This window comes from Pteronotus mesoamericanus, unplaced genomic scaffold (genome assembly GCF_021234165.1).
Source record: "Pteronotus mesoamericanus isolate MK-2021 breed Mesoamerican mustached bat unplaced genomic scaffold, CSHL_Meso_final scaffold_137, whole genome shotgun sequence".
NCBI lineage: Eukaryota > Metazoa > Chordata > Mammalia > Chiroptera > Mormoopidae > Pteronotus > Pteronotus mesoamericanus.
The window spans coordinates 6,664,987-6,681,962 of NW_026555306.1; the positions used below are offsets into that span (position 1 = coordinate 6,664,987).

At 61.1% G+C, this 16,976-nt stretch overlaps 2 protein-coding genes across 2 annotated transcripts; both read right to left on the reverse strand.

Moving 5' to 3' along the window:
- Positions 1-1,125: 1,125 nt before the first annotated feature.
- Positions 1,126-5,369, reverse strand: KLK10 (kallikrein related peptidase 10). The gene is made up of 6 exons (XM_054588556.1): positions 5,311-5,369; positions 4,810-4,909; positions 3,957-4,137; positions 3,059-3,333; positions 2,704-2,837; positions 1,126-1,278 (listed from the first exon to the last, which is right to left on the reverse strand). Exons 2-6 carry the CDS (start codon positions 4,898-4,900, stop codon positions 1,126-1,128), a joined length of 834 nt encoding a protein of 277 aa, XP_054444531.1. The 5' UTR covers positions 4,901-4,909; positions 5,311-5,369.
- Positions 5,370-7,107: 1,738 nt separating this feature from the next.
- LOC129082710 (transmembrane protease serine 9) lies at positions 7,108-16,152 on the reverse strand. The gene is made up of 11 exons (XM_054588422.1): positions 16,116-16,152; positions 15,451-15,610; positions 14,401-14,660; positions 13,345-13,478; positions 12,326-12,463; positions 10,380-10,464; positions 9,459-9,533; positions 8,859-9,019; positions 8,221-8,557; positions 7,554-7,690; positions 7,108-7,260 (listed from the first exon to the last, which is right to left on the reverse strand). Exons 1-11 carry the CDS (start codon positions 16,150-16,152, stop codon positions 7,108-7,110), a joined length of 1,677 nt encoding a protein of 558 aa, XP_054444397.1.
- Positions 16,153-16,976: the final 824 nt, after the last annotated feature.

Here is a 16,976-nt window from a genome sequence, read left to right on the forward strand (position 1 = left end):
CTTGCGATATGCTTGGCTTAGGTTACTGCTCCCAAACCCAGGCTCAGGGGAGACCATTTCAGAAAGAGGAAAAGAACGCATTTGCCCACATTTTCAGAGCAAAAGCACAAAGACGATCTGGGATGGAGTTGACTCGGGTTATAAGCCTTGGGTGAGGAACGAAGAGGGAGACGTGGGGAGATGGGGTTGTAGCTCTTGGCTGGCGAGGGAAAGCAGCTGGGTCTAACAGACAGGAGAACTTCCCCTGCATTCGGGGGGCTTCCTTGTGTGACCTTATCAACTGAGGTGAGGAGGGCTCCTCCTGTCTCGGAGGTAGGGATGGAGGCAGGGTGAGGTCCCTTGGACTCCAGCGGCCCCAGAACAGCAGAGAAGGTACCAGATGACTCAAGCCGGCCTGTCTCCTGCTGGGACAGGACAGACTGGTGTTGGGTGGACCCCGACATGGGAAACAGTGGGAGGGAAGAAGGAAGTGGCTCAGCCGTGCTTTGCAGGGCCTCAGAGCGGGGCGGACAGTGCGGTTTTCCCACCGGCCCTGAGGAATGGAGTTGGGGATGGTGCGAGGGTGGGGGTAGGATTAGAAACTTCCTCTGTGCTTTTCTCCCCAGGACAGAGTCACCCATGTTCTTACCAGGACACATCATGACAACAAGCAACAAGGTTTAGTCACAGCTCGCCATCCACTGTGCTAATGCTTTACTGAGAATTACCAGAATGATACACACACACACACACACACACACACGCACGTTACATCATAGTCTCCTTACAACCCATCTATGAGGTAGGCATTTCTGTGTCCCCACCTTCCAGGGGAGGACGCAGAGGTCCAGGGAGCTCCTGGGCTTGCCCCAAGGTCACCCAGCAGGGAAGAACGGCAGAGGAAGCCAAGGTGGGCGACTGATAACTCCTTTCAGAGAACGGCTGGCCGCCAGCTTCCTGGCCTCTCGTGAACGACACTGCCTCCACCTTCTGCGCTCCGGCCTCGAGGTGGGCGGAGAAGAGCGGCGGGCAGGAAGGTGGGGGAGGAGGAGAGATGTTCGCAGGTGAGGGTGGGGGGCGGAGGGTCCGGCCCACTGGGCAGGAAGTGGGGCAGAGGGCGAAGGGGTCCATCGCGGGACGGCGGGGTCAGTTGGAGCGAATGGTCTTCTCGATCCAGGAGGTGTATTTGCAGATCTGTGTGTAGACGGCGGGGTGCTGGGCAGAGCCGCAGGGATAGACACCCCAGGAAAGGATGCCCTGCAAGGTCTCATCACAGACCAGAGGGCCCCCGGAATCACTCTGCAGGGAGGAAGGGGGAGAGGTCCAATAAACACACCAAAGCCAGGGCTGCCACGCAGGGGTCTGAGGAAGGAATGGGGGAGCGAGGGGCTGGGAGAAAGCTGAGGTTGCGGTGGGGCTGGAATCCGGTATGAAGGGGGTGGGATGTGGCGGAGCTGGACCCGGGTTATGGGTGTCGGCTCCAGCAAGGAGAATGGAGACGCCTTGCGGCTGAGAGTCTAGCGCCCGCTGAGTGAGCGGCAGGAGGCGGATCTACAGAGGGAGATGGGCTGGGGGCTGAGGGTGGCTTGGTGATGCGGAGGAGGTGCAGGATGGCCTGCCAAGGAGGGAGGGCCGCGGACAGATTCGGGCAGCAGCAGATGAACCCACGTCCAGAGTTGGACGTGGAGACATGAATGAAAAAGGGGCTCTGTAATAAGCCAGGCAAGCTCAGGGGGCTACAGGGCAGGCTGACCAGCCCAGAGACGGGAGTGACCGCATCGGATGGGCTGGTCGCAGATCCCTGGCTGGGCAGGTCAGAGCCGCGAGTAGGTCCCAGGCCTACGGCGCCCCTAGCCAAGGCCCGTCTTTATCCACATCAAACACGGCCCAGGGTCTTGTGCCTCTAGGATAACATGCCTTTGAAACGGGAGGATATTTTCTTTTCCAAAACCCTCGGAGGTACAGTAGTTGGCAGCAGATCAAGACCACGGAAGGACTCCTTATCTTGTGCCCCGCATACCCTCTCTGTACCATTTACTGTAAATGTCAGAGGTAAGTATCCTGCACCCACCAAGGTAAAAGCAACATGTATCTCGTTACTTTGGATCCAGCCCAGAGATTTCCCGGCTTTGCTTTCTCCTGCCTCCCTCATCGACCACCAGTGGATTTCATGGAACCTGCTTACTTCTCATCTTTGATTCTGAGTGTATTAAATAAACTGGGAGCCCTGGCTGGTGTGGCTCAGCGGATTGAGCCCCAGCCCGGAACCAAAGTGTCATGGGTTCGATTCCCAGTCAGGGCACAGGCTTGGGTTGCAGGCCAGGTCCCCAGTCGGGGCCGTGCGAGAGAGGCAGCCACATGTGGATGTTTCTCTCCCTCTGTTTCTCCCTCCCTTCCTCTCTCTGAAAATAAATAAATAAAATCTTTAAAAAAAAATAAATAAACTGGGAAACTGCTATTCTCCGGAGCATTTTCTCAATCTGTTGAGATCTTGCTTCCAGGCATATCCTCAAAATGTTGACTCAAATAACACTTCTACATAGGCTTTGATGTACTTTTCTGCATAGGGATGAAGTTGGGGTAGGGATGGGTTAGCGCTGGACATGGAGGTGACGTTCGGCTGGGGCGGCTATGGGGCTGGGGACAAGCATGTGTTCGTCTGCTTTCTCATAACCGGCTTATGCTCATCCCCCGCGTCAGAGACCCTACCTGGGTGGTCCCTACCTGGCAGGGGTCCTGACCCTGGTCCAGTCCTGCACACATCATGTTGTTGGTGACTACCCCAGGGTAGAAGACATCACACTCTTGGCGGCTCAGGATGGTGACTCTGGAGCAGCTCAGGCCCCTGTTGTACTTCACTAATGGGAGAAAACACCAGGTTGTCCCGGATCCCAGCCTCAGTGATCCAGGGCCCAGGGGCCGCCCCCCCCCCGCCCCCCGCCCCCGGCTGTTCCCATCCCAGCCCCCCAGCCCCTCCTCCCTCAGACGCGGGAGTCCAGCCCCCCAGCCCCTCCTCCCTCAGACCCGGGAGTGTAGACTCCCAGCTCTTCTTGCCCGACACAGAGCCCCTAGCTCTTGCCTCTCCGTGCGGCCGTGGTGCCCCAGCCAGCGACCTGGCACTCGTCCCCGGGCTGGGCACAGCTGTAGGGCAGGCGCAGGGCCTGGATGCGAGGTCCGAGCACGGCGGGCCTGCGCAGCTTCAGCAGCATGAGGTCATGCTCATCTGTTCGCCTCAGCAGGATGGGGCCAGAGCCCTGGCGGTACTTGGGGTGCGTAACAGAGAGCGTGGTTCTGCGGAGCTGCTCGCCCTGGAGCAGCAGCAGGTGGTCATCCCCAACGCGAGCCCACAGTTGCCTGGGGAGGGAAGAGGCGCCTGGAGGCGAAGCCTTTGTGGAGGCCAAACCCGGACAGGGTCCCGGGGGAGGTGGGAACAGGCAGTGCGGTGGGGTGGACGCCTGGATCCTTGAAGGGGGCTGGGAGTCCTTGGCGGGGGGGGGGGGGGGGGGGGACAGGGCGCACTGACTCCTGGGTCTGGATCAGGAGTGAGTGGAAGAGAGGAGAGCCTGGCACCTGAATTCTAGGGACATGAGGAGAACCCATCAGGTGTTTGGGTCCCTGACTTCTACTGACGGTCTACCTGGGGAAGCCTATCCTTTCCCGCCTCCCTCAAGGACTCTTGAGATGAGCAATTTCTTTTCGTTCTAAATTCCTAACCACACCAGACCCTGACTTCTCTCTGCTGCACACAACTGTCTTACACCTAACTGGAACGCAAGCCGACTCAGGATGCGCCTAGAAAAGCTGCGAAGGACCACACCACCCCCTGGCGGCCACAGCACAGCCCCGTCTTTCCTCCCGCTGAACGGTCCCCGGCTCAGCGGGGAGAGTTCCATACCCTCAAGTCGTGGCCCCCGCCCCCGCCACCCCCAAGTCCTGCTTCCACAACGCCTCGCGGGGTCCCCGAGGAGCTCCCCTACTTGTTGTTTCCGCAGTGCGCGGCCGTGAGCACCCAGCTCTTGTCCACCAGGACACCCGCGCAGTGGAACGAGAGGCCATCGAAGAGGGAGACCTGCCAGGGCTGCGAGCCGCTCGCGCACCGGGCGCCAGAGGCCCCGGAGTCCGAAGCCGTGTCGTTTCCGGGGAAGACCGCCTCTGCAGCTGGAGAAAGGGGGTGGCGATCAGAGCAGGCAGGGCAGGGCAAGGGCTGGGTTTGGGGTCCGAGCGCGGCCTTGGGACGGAGCGGGGGCGGGGAGGGGCACAGCCTGAACTCGGGAGAAAGTGGAAAGTGGGGGCAGGGGAAGGTCTTGCTGGAACCTAATGGAAGTTGACGAGGAATAAAGGCGTGAAAGGGGAAGAAGGCGGGGCCCGGGCGGAGTGGAGAAAGGGGACCCAACGGGGCGGGTCTGGAGGGGGCGGGGGTGGAACGCGGGGCGGGGCAGGTGTGGGACTAACGCAACGTGCTGGAAAAGGGGGCTAAGGCAAAAGCCGATAAGGCGAGGCTTTGGGTAAAAGAGGGCGGAGGAAGAAGGGACCGGGACAGAACGGAACGGAGTCAGGGGACAGGATGAGCACCCGCTGGAGTAAGGGGCGAAAGTAAAGGAGGCCGGGAGGGAGAAGTGGGAGAGAGGACGCGGGCGCCGGGAGGAGCGCGGCCTGGGCGGGGGGCGCAGCACCCTGGGCGGAGCTAGAAGAGGGGCGTCCCTGGCCTGGGGGTGGGGGGAGTGCTGGAGGGCCCAGCGCAGGAGCGGAGTGCGGGGGCTGGTGGCGAGAGCGCGCGCTCCCATCGCCCCGGGTTTCGCGCCTCCCGCCAAGCCCTGACACCCGCCTCACCCCAGAGTTGCGCCATCAGCAGCGGCAGCAGCAGCTTCGCCTGGGCCAGGGCGCCAGAGGCGGCGGAAAGGTGGATTTGTGGGGGTCTCATGGCCGGGACCTGGGCTTGCGGGGGGCGAGGAGGGGGTTAAAACATGTCCTGACCGAGACCGTCATCCCGCCACGCCCGCCCGCCTAGCCTGGGCCACCCTAGACCCCGAGAACCGTGTAACCTGCGATCCACGTCCTCAGGGCGGGCGGGCGGGCGATTCCAGCTGGAACAGCGGGAAGGGGCGCAATTATCCTAATGATGCCCCTGGCTGCGTCCTCCCGCCCTCCCTAAACTGGACGGGAGCTCCCTCCCTCCCGTTGGTACTGCCCCGCTGCCAGCCTCTTGGCGCGTGGGGTTTCACCCTCCTGCACAGGTAGGGCGAGGGCCTGAAGGGAAGTCGAGGCTCACGCAGGGCCCCTGCCCGTGGTTTGAGGCTCCCCGGCCGTAGTGGTTCGCGCATCCCGCCTCACCTGGGAGTCGCTGAGAAGGAGGAGGAGGGGACTCGGAAGGACCTCTACACTGCCGTGTGGGCCGCCAGGATCCTCTGCCCAGGGACCCCTGGCGGGGCCTTCCCTTTTAACCTCGCAAAGCCCGGAAACTACCCCACCCTCCCCCCGGGACTCACCCCCTCCTTTTCCCTCTCCGTAATTATACCGTGGGTGCGGCTGGCACCCAGCCCGGGCCCCAGATTCCTGCTCTGGGAGCGGCCTCGGGAATACAGGCGTCTCCCATTGCTCGAAACACCCTTTTTGGAGCTGTATTTCACTGAGGATGCCCCTAGGTCTCTGGCTTCAAGAAATCGTCCCAGATGGGGAAGGAGGGTGCCCAGGTAGCCTGAGGGCGGCGGGCACAGTGTTGGAGACAGGTGACCACTGCAAGGGAGGAGAAAAAACACGGGGAAATGCATCCCTGGGGTGACCACATCAGAAAAGCCAGGAGGCCGCCAGGGAGAGAGGGAGGCGGAGAAATAAGAGAGGCTGAAGGGAAGAGTCGGGGCCACTGGGACAAACACAGAAACGGGAGGAGGAAGACGGGTAGACACCGAGGACGCTCTGTGCTTGCGTCCGTCCGGCCCCACAGCCAGAGCGCGGGGCTCGGTGTGTGTCCCAGGGACCCGTGTGTGTTGGGGGCGGGAGGTTCCGTGTCATCCCCATGTGTGGTCACCTCACATCCTCCCTGTCATCCTCTCCAGGTGACATGCGGGCCCATGAATCACAGGAGGCTGCAAGAGGAGTCAACATTACCTCAGCCGCCTTCCTCATCGCAGGTGAGGATTGGGAGGTCACATGGCCAATCCCCCTGGCAACCGCCTGGCAACCGGGAGGCCCCAGGTCCCGCTCTGGGCTCTTACCCCTTGTGCCAGCTACCTCCCCTGCGAGGGGAGAGGAGCATCGGCAAAGAGCCTGGGCGCTGGACTCTGCGCCCGGCGACGTCTCCAGCGAGACGTGCGTTCGTTCCAGAGGCTGCCGTCTAATCGAACTGTCTGCAACAACGGCGATGCCCGATGGGTGCCATCCAGCGGTCAGCCACCCGCCACAGGTGGCTGTGGCGCACTTGGTATGTGTCAAGTGAGACTGAAGAATGACATTTCGGGTTGCATGTGCTTTTAATTTAAATAGTCACCTGCGGGTAGTGGCTCCCCCTTTGCTCAGTCGTCACTAGCGTAGGCACCCCGACCTCGCCGCGTGCTAGCGCGCTTTTTGGACGCACGGCTTGTCAGGTAAGAATGCTGAGTATCAAGGCAGTGTGGCTAAGTAGTTAAGAAGTCACCCCTGCTTCAGACTCCTTGTTTTTCTACCTCCTGGCTGTGTGACCATGAGCAAGTGACTTCATTTCGCTGTGTGTCAGCTTCCTCCTCTGCAAAATAGGTATTATTATAATAGCACCGACCGCATGAGGCTTTTGTGAAGGTTCAGTTAATTGATATACCTAAGGGCCCTCGGGCCAGGGGCTGGCATGCAGAAAGCACTCAAAATGTTCATGTGTTTATTAGCATTGATTTGGTATCGGGACTGTCTTTGGGAGCTGGGGCTACAACAGTGAAACAAACAGGTGTTAATATTCACTCCCAGAGTCACAGGTTAGTGCGAGGTGGAATTTGAACTCGGGTCTCACTAATCCCGAACTCGAGTTGCCTAGGAAGCTGCAGCCTCTCGCTGGTCAAGAAAGCCCCGAGAAAGTATATAAAGGGGTCGTGGCTCAGGTTTCATGATGAACAGAGTGAACGGGAACCACATCACCGCGGAAGGATGGGGCGCTGGTCCCGGCTAATTGTTCTTCATTGTCTCCCGGATCCAGTCCACATATTTGCAGACCTTTGTGTAGACACCAGGCTTTCTGGTGATAGCACACGGGTCCTGGCCCCAGGAGATAATGCCTTGAAGAGACCCGTTGCAGACCAGAGGACCTCCAGAGTCGCCCTGCGGGTGGGGAGAGAGAAAACCAGTCAGAGAGGGTGGGAGGCAGTGGGAGAGGAAAAGATGCTGGGCCTGGCGTGCGGCAGGAGGTGGGGACGGCGTTGGGAGTGTGGTGAATATTGAGGAGCGGACTGGAGGTAAGGCTGGAGCTGCGGGCCGGAAAGAGTCGGGGGCCGGGGCCCAAGATGGATTTGGGGCCGAGGTGGGGGAGCGGGGAGCGGGGAGGGCTGGCGTGAGGCTGGGGATGTGGATGACAAACGCAGCGGAGGCTGGAGCCCCGGGCGTCGCCCTCTCACCTGGCAGGAGTCCTTTAAGGACTCCCGAACACTGGCGCACACCATGGTGTTCGTGATGTTGCCGGGGTAGGCGTTCTCACACTCCTTGTGACTGATGATGGTGATGTTGGCACATCGCAAGGTGTTGGGCAGGTGCACTGTGGAAACGTCAGGAAGGGGTGTGGAGACTGCGAGCCTCCTGGCTCCGCTCCCTCACTGCAGAGCTTGTTCTGCACCTCGCACCCGGGGCCTTGCCCTCAATCCCGTCCCTGGGTTTGCTCAGGGCCAGCTCGTCTCTCTGCTTGTTACTGCAGCTATCGAGTAAGTTCTTAGTTGCTCTAGAAACATGATCCCAATCCAGCCCTATTAGGTGGGCGTGATCACCCTCATTTTGTAGGGAAGAACACCAAGGTAGAGAGAGGTGAAGCCACTTGCCTAAGGTCCTACAGGCGGCAGGGGTGGACCTGGGGCCGCGCGTCCCGTCTGTCTGACTCTGAGGCCCACACTTTTGCCTCCACCTCCCCTGCCAGCCCCGCCTTCACTTTCAATTCCTCCTTTCGACATGACATATCCCGCTCCCGCTCCCGACACCCCACGGAGCCCCCCACCCCCACCTCACTGCGGTCTCCTACATCCTTCCACCCTCGCGGCCGCCCTGCCCCCGCCACATCCCCTGTGGGGCTCCTACACTGGGGGCTGGTCGTGCTGCCCCAGCCGGAAATGAGGCACTGGGTGCCCGCCGCGACACAGTGGGACGACAGGGTGAGGGGCCGCACGGCGCGGGTGAGGAAGACCGGCGCTGCCAACTTCACCAGCATGATGTCGTTGCGGTGGTCTTTGTTGGGGAGGCTGTTGTTGAAGTCTGGGTGGGGGAAGGACTCAGTGGCCATTCGGATCTGCGTGTAGTGGTCCGGCCGCTGGAGGTTGTGCTCCCCCAGGTGGACTGTGTATTGGCTGAGGTGGGAGAGGTGGTGGTCAGAGACGGCAGGGCGGGCGGGGGGAGACAGGAGGTGGGGCGAGAGGCACTGGGGGAGGGGGAGACATGAACGCGCCCGAGAGAATAAAGGCCCACACCTCCACTTCCGTCCTCACCTCTGGCCCCCACCGAAGCCCCTTCCAGACTATAGCCCGACCCGCGCACCCAGCTCCATACCCAACCCCAGCGCAGCTCCAGCGCCCCCCCATACTTCTCTCCTCAATCCCAAGAGGGCTCCACCACTCCCACCCCACCTTTCTCCCCCCCCAAACATTCTCCCCATCCCCAAGCCTCTCTCCATCCATCTCCCCGTCTCCAGCCCCCTCCCGGCCCCGCCCCAGCCCCCGCACCCACGGCTTGCGGCAGTGGGCGGCTGTCAGGACCCATTTACGGGCGATGAGGGTTGCTCCACACAGCAGCCGGGTGTTCTGAAAGAGAGCCGCCTGCCAGGGCTGAGAATGAGGAGGACACTCGTACCCCTTGATGATCCTGGTCTCTCCCCCTACGTGCCCTGGAGAGGGTGGGGGCAAAAGAGGGGGCTCAGGGGTGAAAGGGCTCCCAGCACAGGGGCCGGGTTGTGGTGAGTCTGCACCCGGGGCCTGGTGTCCTGCTGGGACGCGCGGTGCCGACCGGCCGGACCCTAAACGACTGACATCCTTTCCTTGCGGTTGGCCAGTAGCCACCGTCCTGCGCTCTTTGAATGTCCCCCGCTCCAGCCCGGCAGCCTTGGCCCCTCCCCTGGGGCCCTCCTCCGCCTCCGTGTTGGAGCATCTAAAGGGATTCCACGTAAAGGAAGGACCTCATTAGGGCCCGGATACCCATTCGGGTGCCGTCTGGGCTATTCTGTGTGTGGAATGTCAGCCCCGTCCACGTCCAGACACAGAGGGCTGGGGGACTCTGGAGCTCGCAGGGGGAGGTCCGTGCCCTTCCCCTTCGCCCTCCCGCCGTACCTGTCACCAGAGCAAGTGTGATGAATCGCAGAATCCTCATGGCCTGGAGGGGGAGAGGGCAGGCCCCGGGGTCTTCTGAGGACAAGGAGGTACAAGGGGCCCAATCACTTTATGGGGAGATTTCGGGTTGGGCCCTGCCCCGTCCTCTCTCCCTTGCCTGCTCCGACTCTCCCCAGGGAGAGACGACAGGTCTGGAATTGCATTCTCGCAGCGCCCCATTCTCGCAGCACCCCAACCTCCAAAGCCTTGGCGTGAGTCTTTGGAATGGAGCTTGGCCTGGGGACCTGATCTCAGCGTGAAGCTTCTGGTATCCAAGGAGGATGTGGAAGTGGCTGGGAGAGGCTTTGGCCAGGCCAGGTGATGGGCTGGCCCCACTTTAAGCCAACCGCTGGACCTCTGAGATTCATTCTGGAGAATGCTTTTCTCTCCTTGCCCGCCTGAGACGTGACCAGGCCCCAGCAGCTTGGGGCAGGAGGAGAGAGGGAACGGGCACCGTGTGGCAGCCACCCAGGGGCATATGAGCCCTTCATGGGCTCCCCGGGTGCAGAGGGGGCACCGCCTGGGATGGTGTTTGGGACCTCGTGCTGCTGAACCTTTGCCCCTTGGAAGGACAACTGGACAGAGCTAGGAGGGACTGGTCACGGGAGAGTCAGCGCCCTCAGCTGCCCTGGCCAGCAGGGGTGGAGGTGGAGGGCTGGACTCAGTGACAGAAGCTGGGGTCAGAGGTCACTGAGGTTGGGGGGCAGCAGGTTGGAGGGACAGAGAGAAACAGAGAGCCCCCACCCAAGCCTAGAAGGACAGAGCAGAGGGAGAAAGGCACCGAGGCCCAGGAGGGCTGGTGCTGCTTGGAGAACCGGAAGGCCTGCTGCACTCCAGCTGGCGCGGCCTGGAGGGCGACCTCCCCTTCCCTCCCACACTCACGGGCTCTGGGGTTGGGGCTCCGGGGCCCACGGTGGTGGTGGCAGCGGCGGCGGGCTGGGGCGGGCTGGGGCAGGCTGGGCCGGAGCTCGAGGCACCAGGCAGGCAGGCGGGAGGGGGATGGCCCATGACGACTGGGCCTCCCAGCCCTGCCTTATTGCCCCGGGGGCGGGGTATGTGTGGGGGCCCTCCCCAGACAGGCCTCAGAGGCAATGCCGCCCGCCGGCCCGCCCGCCTCTGTCGCCTCTCCAAGCCCCTCTTCTCTCGGCTTCTCCCGTCTGCCCATCTATCTCTGTTTACATCCTGCCCTGTCACTGCAAATCTCTCTCTTCATCTGTCATTCCCCGCCTTTCTGTGGTTCTGCATGCATGTCATTTTTTTGTCTCTGTGGGACTGTGCCTTTCTGTCTCTGTCTCCCTCTGGTTTTTTTCTCCCACGCTCTCTTATTCTCCCAGGTCTCCTGCCTCATCCCCTCCGGTGCCTGCCCCTCCCTCCCCAAGCCTGAGCTGGGGGGGGGGCCCTGCCTCCCCCGGGCCCCTCCCTTCTCCATTCCAAGGTGGGGCTGCTGCCAGGCGAAGGGGCAGGACGGGAGGGTGGGGGAGGCAGGTTGGGGCCTGTGGGAGTCGAGGCCCGAGAGTGGGAAACCAGGGCTCCTCTGCGGACCCTTCCCTCTGCTCCCCTGCCCTGCCTCCCGGTCCGGTCCGCCAGGAGCCCCAGGGTCCCTGGAATGCAGCCACGGCACTTACTCGCTGGGTGACCTGGGTCCGACGACTTCCCAAATCTGAGCCACCTCATTTTCCTCGTCTGCAAACTCGAGGGACAACCCCTGCTTCTCCTGGGTTGTTATCGATCAGATCTCCTTGCCGTCCTGCCTTCCTCTCTCCCCTAACCGGACGCGGAGCAGGACTGCCGGGGAGGCCTGGGCTCCTAAGGCAGCCAGCCCTGGCCCCAGTCCTCAGCTCTGCCTCTTCCTACCTCGATGACGTAGGGCAAGGGACTCCACCCGAGCGAGGCTCAGTTTCTTCACCTGCGACATGGGGGTGACGGCCTTGCCTTGGGGGGTTGGAATGAGGGCTGCAGGGGAGCCAAGGATAGGAGGCGCTCAGCAGCGGTTCCCCCAGAGGTTGGGGCCACGTCTCAAATCCCCCTTCTGCTCGCTCGCCGGGGAGGGTGGGGGGAGTTCTCTTTCTGCCTCGGGGGGGGAGGGACGGTGAAGACGGGACCCCAAGGGGGCGGGCAGGCCTGTTCCAAGAGGTAGGATGGGTCTTCTTGCCTTCCAAAGGCTGCACCCCACCCTCCGTCCTCGCAAGCACAAAAAACGAACCCACATTCCATGTTCAATTTAATGTATGTTCAACTCCAGCAGAACCGAGCTGCCATTGGCTGGTCGGAGGAATGTTACATTTTATAGGCATTTAATTAAATGGTCATGAATTGGATTTCACAGTTGTCATTTGGTATCTTGCATCCAATAATTTTTTCCCCCCTTCAGGTCCTTATGGACCCTGGAAAAGCATAGAAGCTCTGGGTTGCTCTTCCTCTTGTACCAGATGGAGAAAAATGCCCCCCCCCCTTTTTTTTTATTTTGGTTATACACTCTGTACTCCTTTTCTGTGAGGCCTCTGAGGGGAAACCCTCACCGACCTGTATGTCTACAGCTGTGAGTCGGGGAACTGATGAGCCCTCCCTCCATTCTCAGCCAGCACGGGGGCACCAAATAGACATCGCCCATTCTCAAGTTCTATTTATTCCAAGTAGTCACACACTCCCTCCTCCCTGAACCGTGGGCCTTGGGAGCGCTGGCTGGAGTGGAGTTCTGGGAAGAAGGCCCTCAGACCAAGACACGCGAGAGCGGGGGCTGACGGTGGAGGAGATGCTGGAGCTCTGAAGGTCCCAGTGGCCCCCAAGCTGGGGGCCGAGGTAGAAGGAGTAGGTCAGTTGTTTATGACCCTCCGGATCCAGTTCACGTATTTGCAAATGTTGGTGTAGACTCCCGGGATGCCTCCTTGCCCGCAAGGCCCCACGGACCCCCAGGACACCAGACCCTGCAGGACGCCTCCGCACACCAGGGGGCCACCAGAGTCGCCCTGAAGGAAAAGGAGCCGGGCCTGAATACGGAGAAATCCTGTTCCAGTGTCCCCTTCCTCAACCCATTTCTGGGCCTGAGGACAGGGGCTCCAAGCCTGGGCACCGGAGAAAGACCACGGCCGGGTTCCAGAAGGACAACAGCAGTGACTGAACCCCAGAGACGAAGGCACTGTTCCAGGAGCCAAACCCAGCGAAGGGCGGGCGGGCTCCGCCAAGGGTAGAGAGTTCCCTCAAGGACAATGTCTCTGGCTCTGACCAATGAGGGAAGAGAACACCATCACCAATGACCAATCCCAGGGAAGGGGGCGGGGCTCCACAAAGGGTAATGAGGTCCCTCAAAGACAATGGCTGGGACCCTGGCCAATGAAGGTCGAGGACACAGGCGTCAGTAACCAATCCCAGCAAATTGAGGGCGGGACTCTGAGAGTTCCCTGGAGGGGACTGACAGGTGGGGCAGGCCTCCTCTCTGGAAGACCCAAGAGGACAAGGTAGCAGAATGTGAGGGTGAGAGAGCTCCCCAGTCCCCCTTCCTGCCTCCACCCTCAACTCTCTCGCAGGCGCCAGTGTCCACTGGAGGACTCTATGGGGAAGACTCAGAACTGGAGAGGCAGCAGGTTCCCTGCCTGAGCCCCAGGTGCCCTGCGGACTGGTCCTTTGCCCTCCCCCACCTCCCTCTCCTCTCTGCCCACCCTCCCTCTCTCTGTCCTCCATTCCCTGGCTCTTCCTCCTGCTCCGTCCCCCTCCTTTATTCTGTGCCTCCCTTTCTTTCGGACCTCAGCTTTCTCCCTCACCCCCTTCCTCTGACTCACCCTCCCCATTTCCCCTTCTCGGTCCCTGACTTCCGGTCCTGGAGGACCGGGCATTGCCTGCATCCGCTCACCTGGCAGGCGTCCTCCCCGGGGATGCCGCCCGCACACACCATGTTGTCCGTGATTCTCCCGGGGAACACAGCTCGGCAGGCGGCAGTGGAGACGATGGAGATGTTGAGGCATTGCAGCCGGTCGGGAAAGGGGTCTGGGGGTAGCAGATGCATGCTGCAGTTTCCCCTACCGCTCCCACTTTGCGGCCACATCCCTCCTCTCAAGGAAGCTCGATCCAAGCCTATGACCCATCCCCTCCTGGCAACCTCCGTTACAGCCCTCAGACCTCCAAATGTTGGATGTACGACTTGTTTTCATGGTGACCCTTGACCCCAGTCCCCTGACCTGTTAACAACCTCTACCTTTGAGTGCCGTAACTCTAGACCCTCCTTGTCCCTCCAACTTAAGGGACAGTGAACCCAGACCAGACCTCCTCCTCCTGTCTCAGCTACCGTGATCTTCAACCTTCAATCTTATCATCCTTTGATGCCAATTTGACCTCACGTCGCCTCTCTCCTGACCCTGTATTTCTGGTCTTCACCCTAAGCTCCAGCCTCGGCTCTGCATCCTCTAAACCATTGGTCCCTTCTCCAAAGTGACCTCTGATCCTTGTCTATTTGAACCCTGACTATGTGACCCCTAACGTCTGGCTCCACGCCCCAAACACTGTGGCTTCCAACCCCAGACCACTGATCCCTGATTTCCATTCTTAGGTTGCGGTCAGCTTCTGCAACATGTGCATCCCATGACCTCAATTCTCCAGTGACCTCAAATGCCCAGAGTCCATAACCCACGGCTCCGTCATCCCGTTTGTATATGCCTTTTGCTCCAGTCTGATGATCCTTGACAGCACTCTGACCTCTACGGACATCCCTGACCCATCACTTCGGACTCCATACTCAACCTTCAACCACTTGGACTCCCAAGACCTCATCCACTATGACCTTTGACTTCAAACTACAATCCTGACGTGTGGACATTGACCCCTCCTTCCTCTGACATGGTGCTACTCCTGACCTCTCTCCCCATACCCAGCCCTTTGCCCATCCTGACCCCGAACCCCGGGGCCCCCTTACTCCACGGTCGGTTGGTGGTGCCCCAGCCCGAGACGTGGCACTCCGTGCCAGGTGCAGCACAGCTGGTGGCAAGGGCCAGGGGCTGGACACTGCGGGTCAAGAGGATGGGGGTGCCCAGCCTCAGAAGTCGCAGGTCATGCTCATGGTTCCTCCGGGCTCCCTGGTACTCGGGGTAGGTCACGGAGAAGCCGCTACGCCGGATCTGCTCCGTCCAGTCCAGGCGACTGAGGCTGTGCTCCCCGAGGCGCACCCAGTACCTGCTGGGGGGCAGTGTGGCTCAGCAGGTGGCTGCCCCCAGGTTCCCAGGCCCTCCTGCCTCTCTTTCGTGTCCCCCATTCATCTGCTCTCGTTCTCTCTCTAAGGCATTCTCTCTCCAACCTTTGGTCTCAGCCTCCATCACCAGCTTCACCCCGCCCAGCGCCCCGCCACTGTACTGTGTCCCCTTCTGATGCCCTTAGCCGGTGAGGCCCACAGGGGTAGGGACGTCTTTTACTCTCGTTCGCTGCTCTGTTCCCACCACCTCGGAGGCTGCCTGGGCTCTCAACGTTGTCAACTAAGGGAATGCTCTCTGTCCTGCTTGGGGTTCCCCCTGTCCCCAAAGCTCTCCATCTCTTTGTGCCTGAACCTTTCCTTCCACATAAAGTGCAGAGTGTCAGACCTAGAAAGCCCAATCCTGTCATTTTGCAGAGGGGACCAGTGACTGCGGTTGCACCGGAGTTTGGGTCAGACACGGGCCCCGGGCCCAGGCTGCGTCAGAGAACGGCTGGGGCTGGTGAGCAATGCCGTATAGGAAGGGAGTGGGGTTCGAAGGATGGGAGGTCGGGGTGGGCAGGTTCCAGGGCCCTGCCTGGCCCTCCACCCCACCAAGCCCAGCCAACCCCACCACAGGCCCGTGTTTGAGGAAGTCCTCCTCTTTGTCTAACCTCAGAGTCCTTTGTGGCAGGACCCTCTCCCTTCTCCTTGCCGCTCCCTCCCATGAGCCCCTACCCCCTAGCCCTCTCCTCCGCGCCACCCATCTTTGCCAGCGAGAGACCCAAACAGGGGGCTTACCTGCCGCTGCAGTGAGCAGCTGTGAGGACCCACCTGCGGTCGACGAGGACCCCCCCACAGCGCAGGTTGGTACCTTCGAACAGCCCCACCTGCCAAGGCTGCGAGTGAGGCACACACTCCGTGCCATTAAAAATCTTCTCTGTGGACGCGTGGCTGAGCCCTGAGGACAGGGGTATGGGCCAGAGAGGAGAGGTCAGAGACCCAGAGACTGTGGTCCAGGTACAGACAGTGAGATGCAGAGATGGCGAGACACACAAAAGAGAAAGAGGCAAGAGGAAGACTGAGACCCCAAGAAAGAGCGAGCCAGGCAGAGGCAGACACCTAGTGATGAAAGACACAGACAGTGTAACCCCTAGAGATACAGAGCGGAAGAGAAAGGGAGACAGAGAGAGAGAGAGAGAGATGCTTAAAGATAGAGGGGCCACACAGAGTGAGTGAGCAGAGACACAGTGACGGGGGAGATAGAGGGGAGGTGGGTCAAAGGCTGGGGGGGGGCCGGGGGGAGGGGAGGGAGCCCAGGCGCTGGAGGGGAATGAAGGAACAGAGTCGGCCCTTCTCCCCGCCTTGCTGCCAGGCGGAGGGCGGGGGGCGGTGCTGAGACGGGGAGATGAGGGTCCCCACTTCATGGGGGAGGGAGGGAGTCCACGTCCCCCTGAGGAACTCACCAATGACACACAGGAGTAAAAAGATGCTGGACCCCATGGTGGGCCACCTCCAGGTTCTGGGGGACAGGAGGGGGTTCTCAGAGACGGCCCTCTTCTTGTCGACCGGTCCCTCCCGTCCTCATCCTTCCCACGTGTGCTCCACGGGGACACGAGGAGGCGACGTCCCCCTCCCCGGGCTCGGCGAGTCTCCCGCTGTCACCCCCTCAGCTGTGACTGCCTGCCTCCCACTCACCTTCTGTCTCTGTCCGCTGGGTCTTCCACGTGGCCGTCCGGTGTCAGCCTGCCTGTGCCTCAGTTATCTGTCTGCCCACCTACCTGCCTAATTTGTCACCTGCCGGCCAGTCATTGCTCCCACTGGCCACCTGACTTCTCAGCCAGCTGTCATGCTGCCCCACCTGTCCCCCTCCCGTCTGGCCGGGTCGGCAGCTGACTCGGCTTTTAACTCTCATTGTTCCAGCCCATTCAGTTTCCTGGTGGAGGGGAGAGGATGAGGAAGGCACAGGGCGGGGCGCCTTCTAATCCCCTACAAACTCTTCCTGACTTTGAGGACGCCTAATTGAGCTTCACAGCTGAATGGAGGAAGGGGAGCCGGGAGGGGGCCCGGGGAAGGCCGGGAGGAAGGGCTCGACCCCACCCCTTCCCTCTTCCTCTCCGAACCAGCCAGGAGCCCCCACCCCATCTCCCTCTGCTGACTCAGGGCCATCCGAGAGCTGGGCTCTAATCCCAACTCCAGTGAAAAAAACTCGGGGGGGCGTGGCTCGCGGACACCTGGCCCCACCCCCGGCGGTGCAGGGAAAGGTCAGGAGGGGGGAAGTGAGAGGCAGCACCGCCGGAGGCCGAGAGAGCCTGGGACAGAGGAGA

Bases quoted from the DNA above. Each gene is read 5' to 3' on its own strand.
- KLK10 (XM_054588556.1), bottom strand. From the start codon at position 4,900: ATGAGACCCCCACAAATCCACCTTTCCGCCGCCTCTGGCGCCCTGGCC. The intron at 4,138-4,809 runs GTGAGGCGGGTG...CCCTTTCTCCAG, and splicing joins GCTGATGGCGCAACTCTGGG to CTGCAGAGGCGGTCTTCCCC. The intron at 2,838-3,058 runs GCAAGAGCTAGG...TTCTCCCATTAG, and splicing joins CACCACGGCCGCACGGAGAG to TGAAGTACAACAGGGGCCTG.
- LOC129082710 (XM_054588422.1), bottom strand. From the start codon at position 16,152: ATGGGGTCCAGCATCTTTTTACTCCTGTGTGTCATTG. The intron at 14,661-15,450 runs GTAAGCCCCCTG...ACTGCCCCCCAG, and splicing joins GCTGCTCACTGCAGCGGCAG to CAGGTACTGGGTGCGCCTCG. The intron at 10,465-12,325 runs GTCATAAACAAC...TGGTGCCTCGAG, and splicing joins ACGTGAACTGGATCCGGAGG to CTCCGGCCCAGCCTGCCCCA.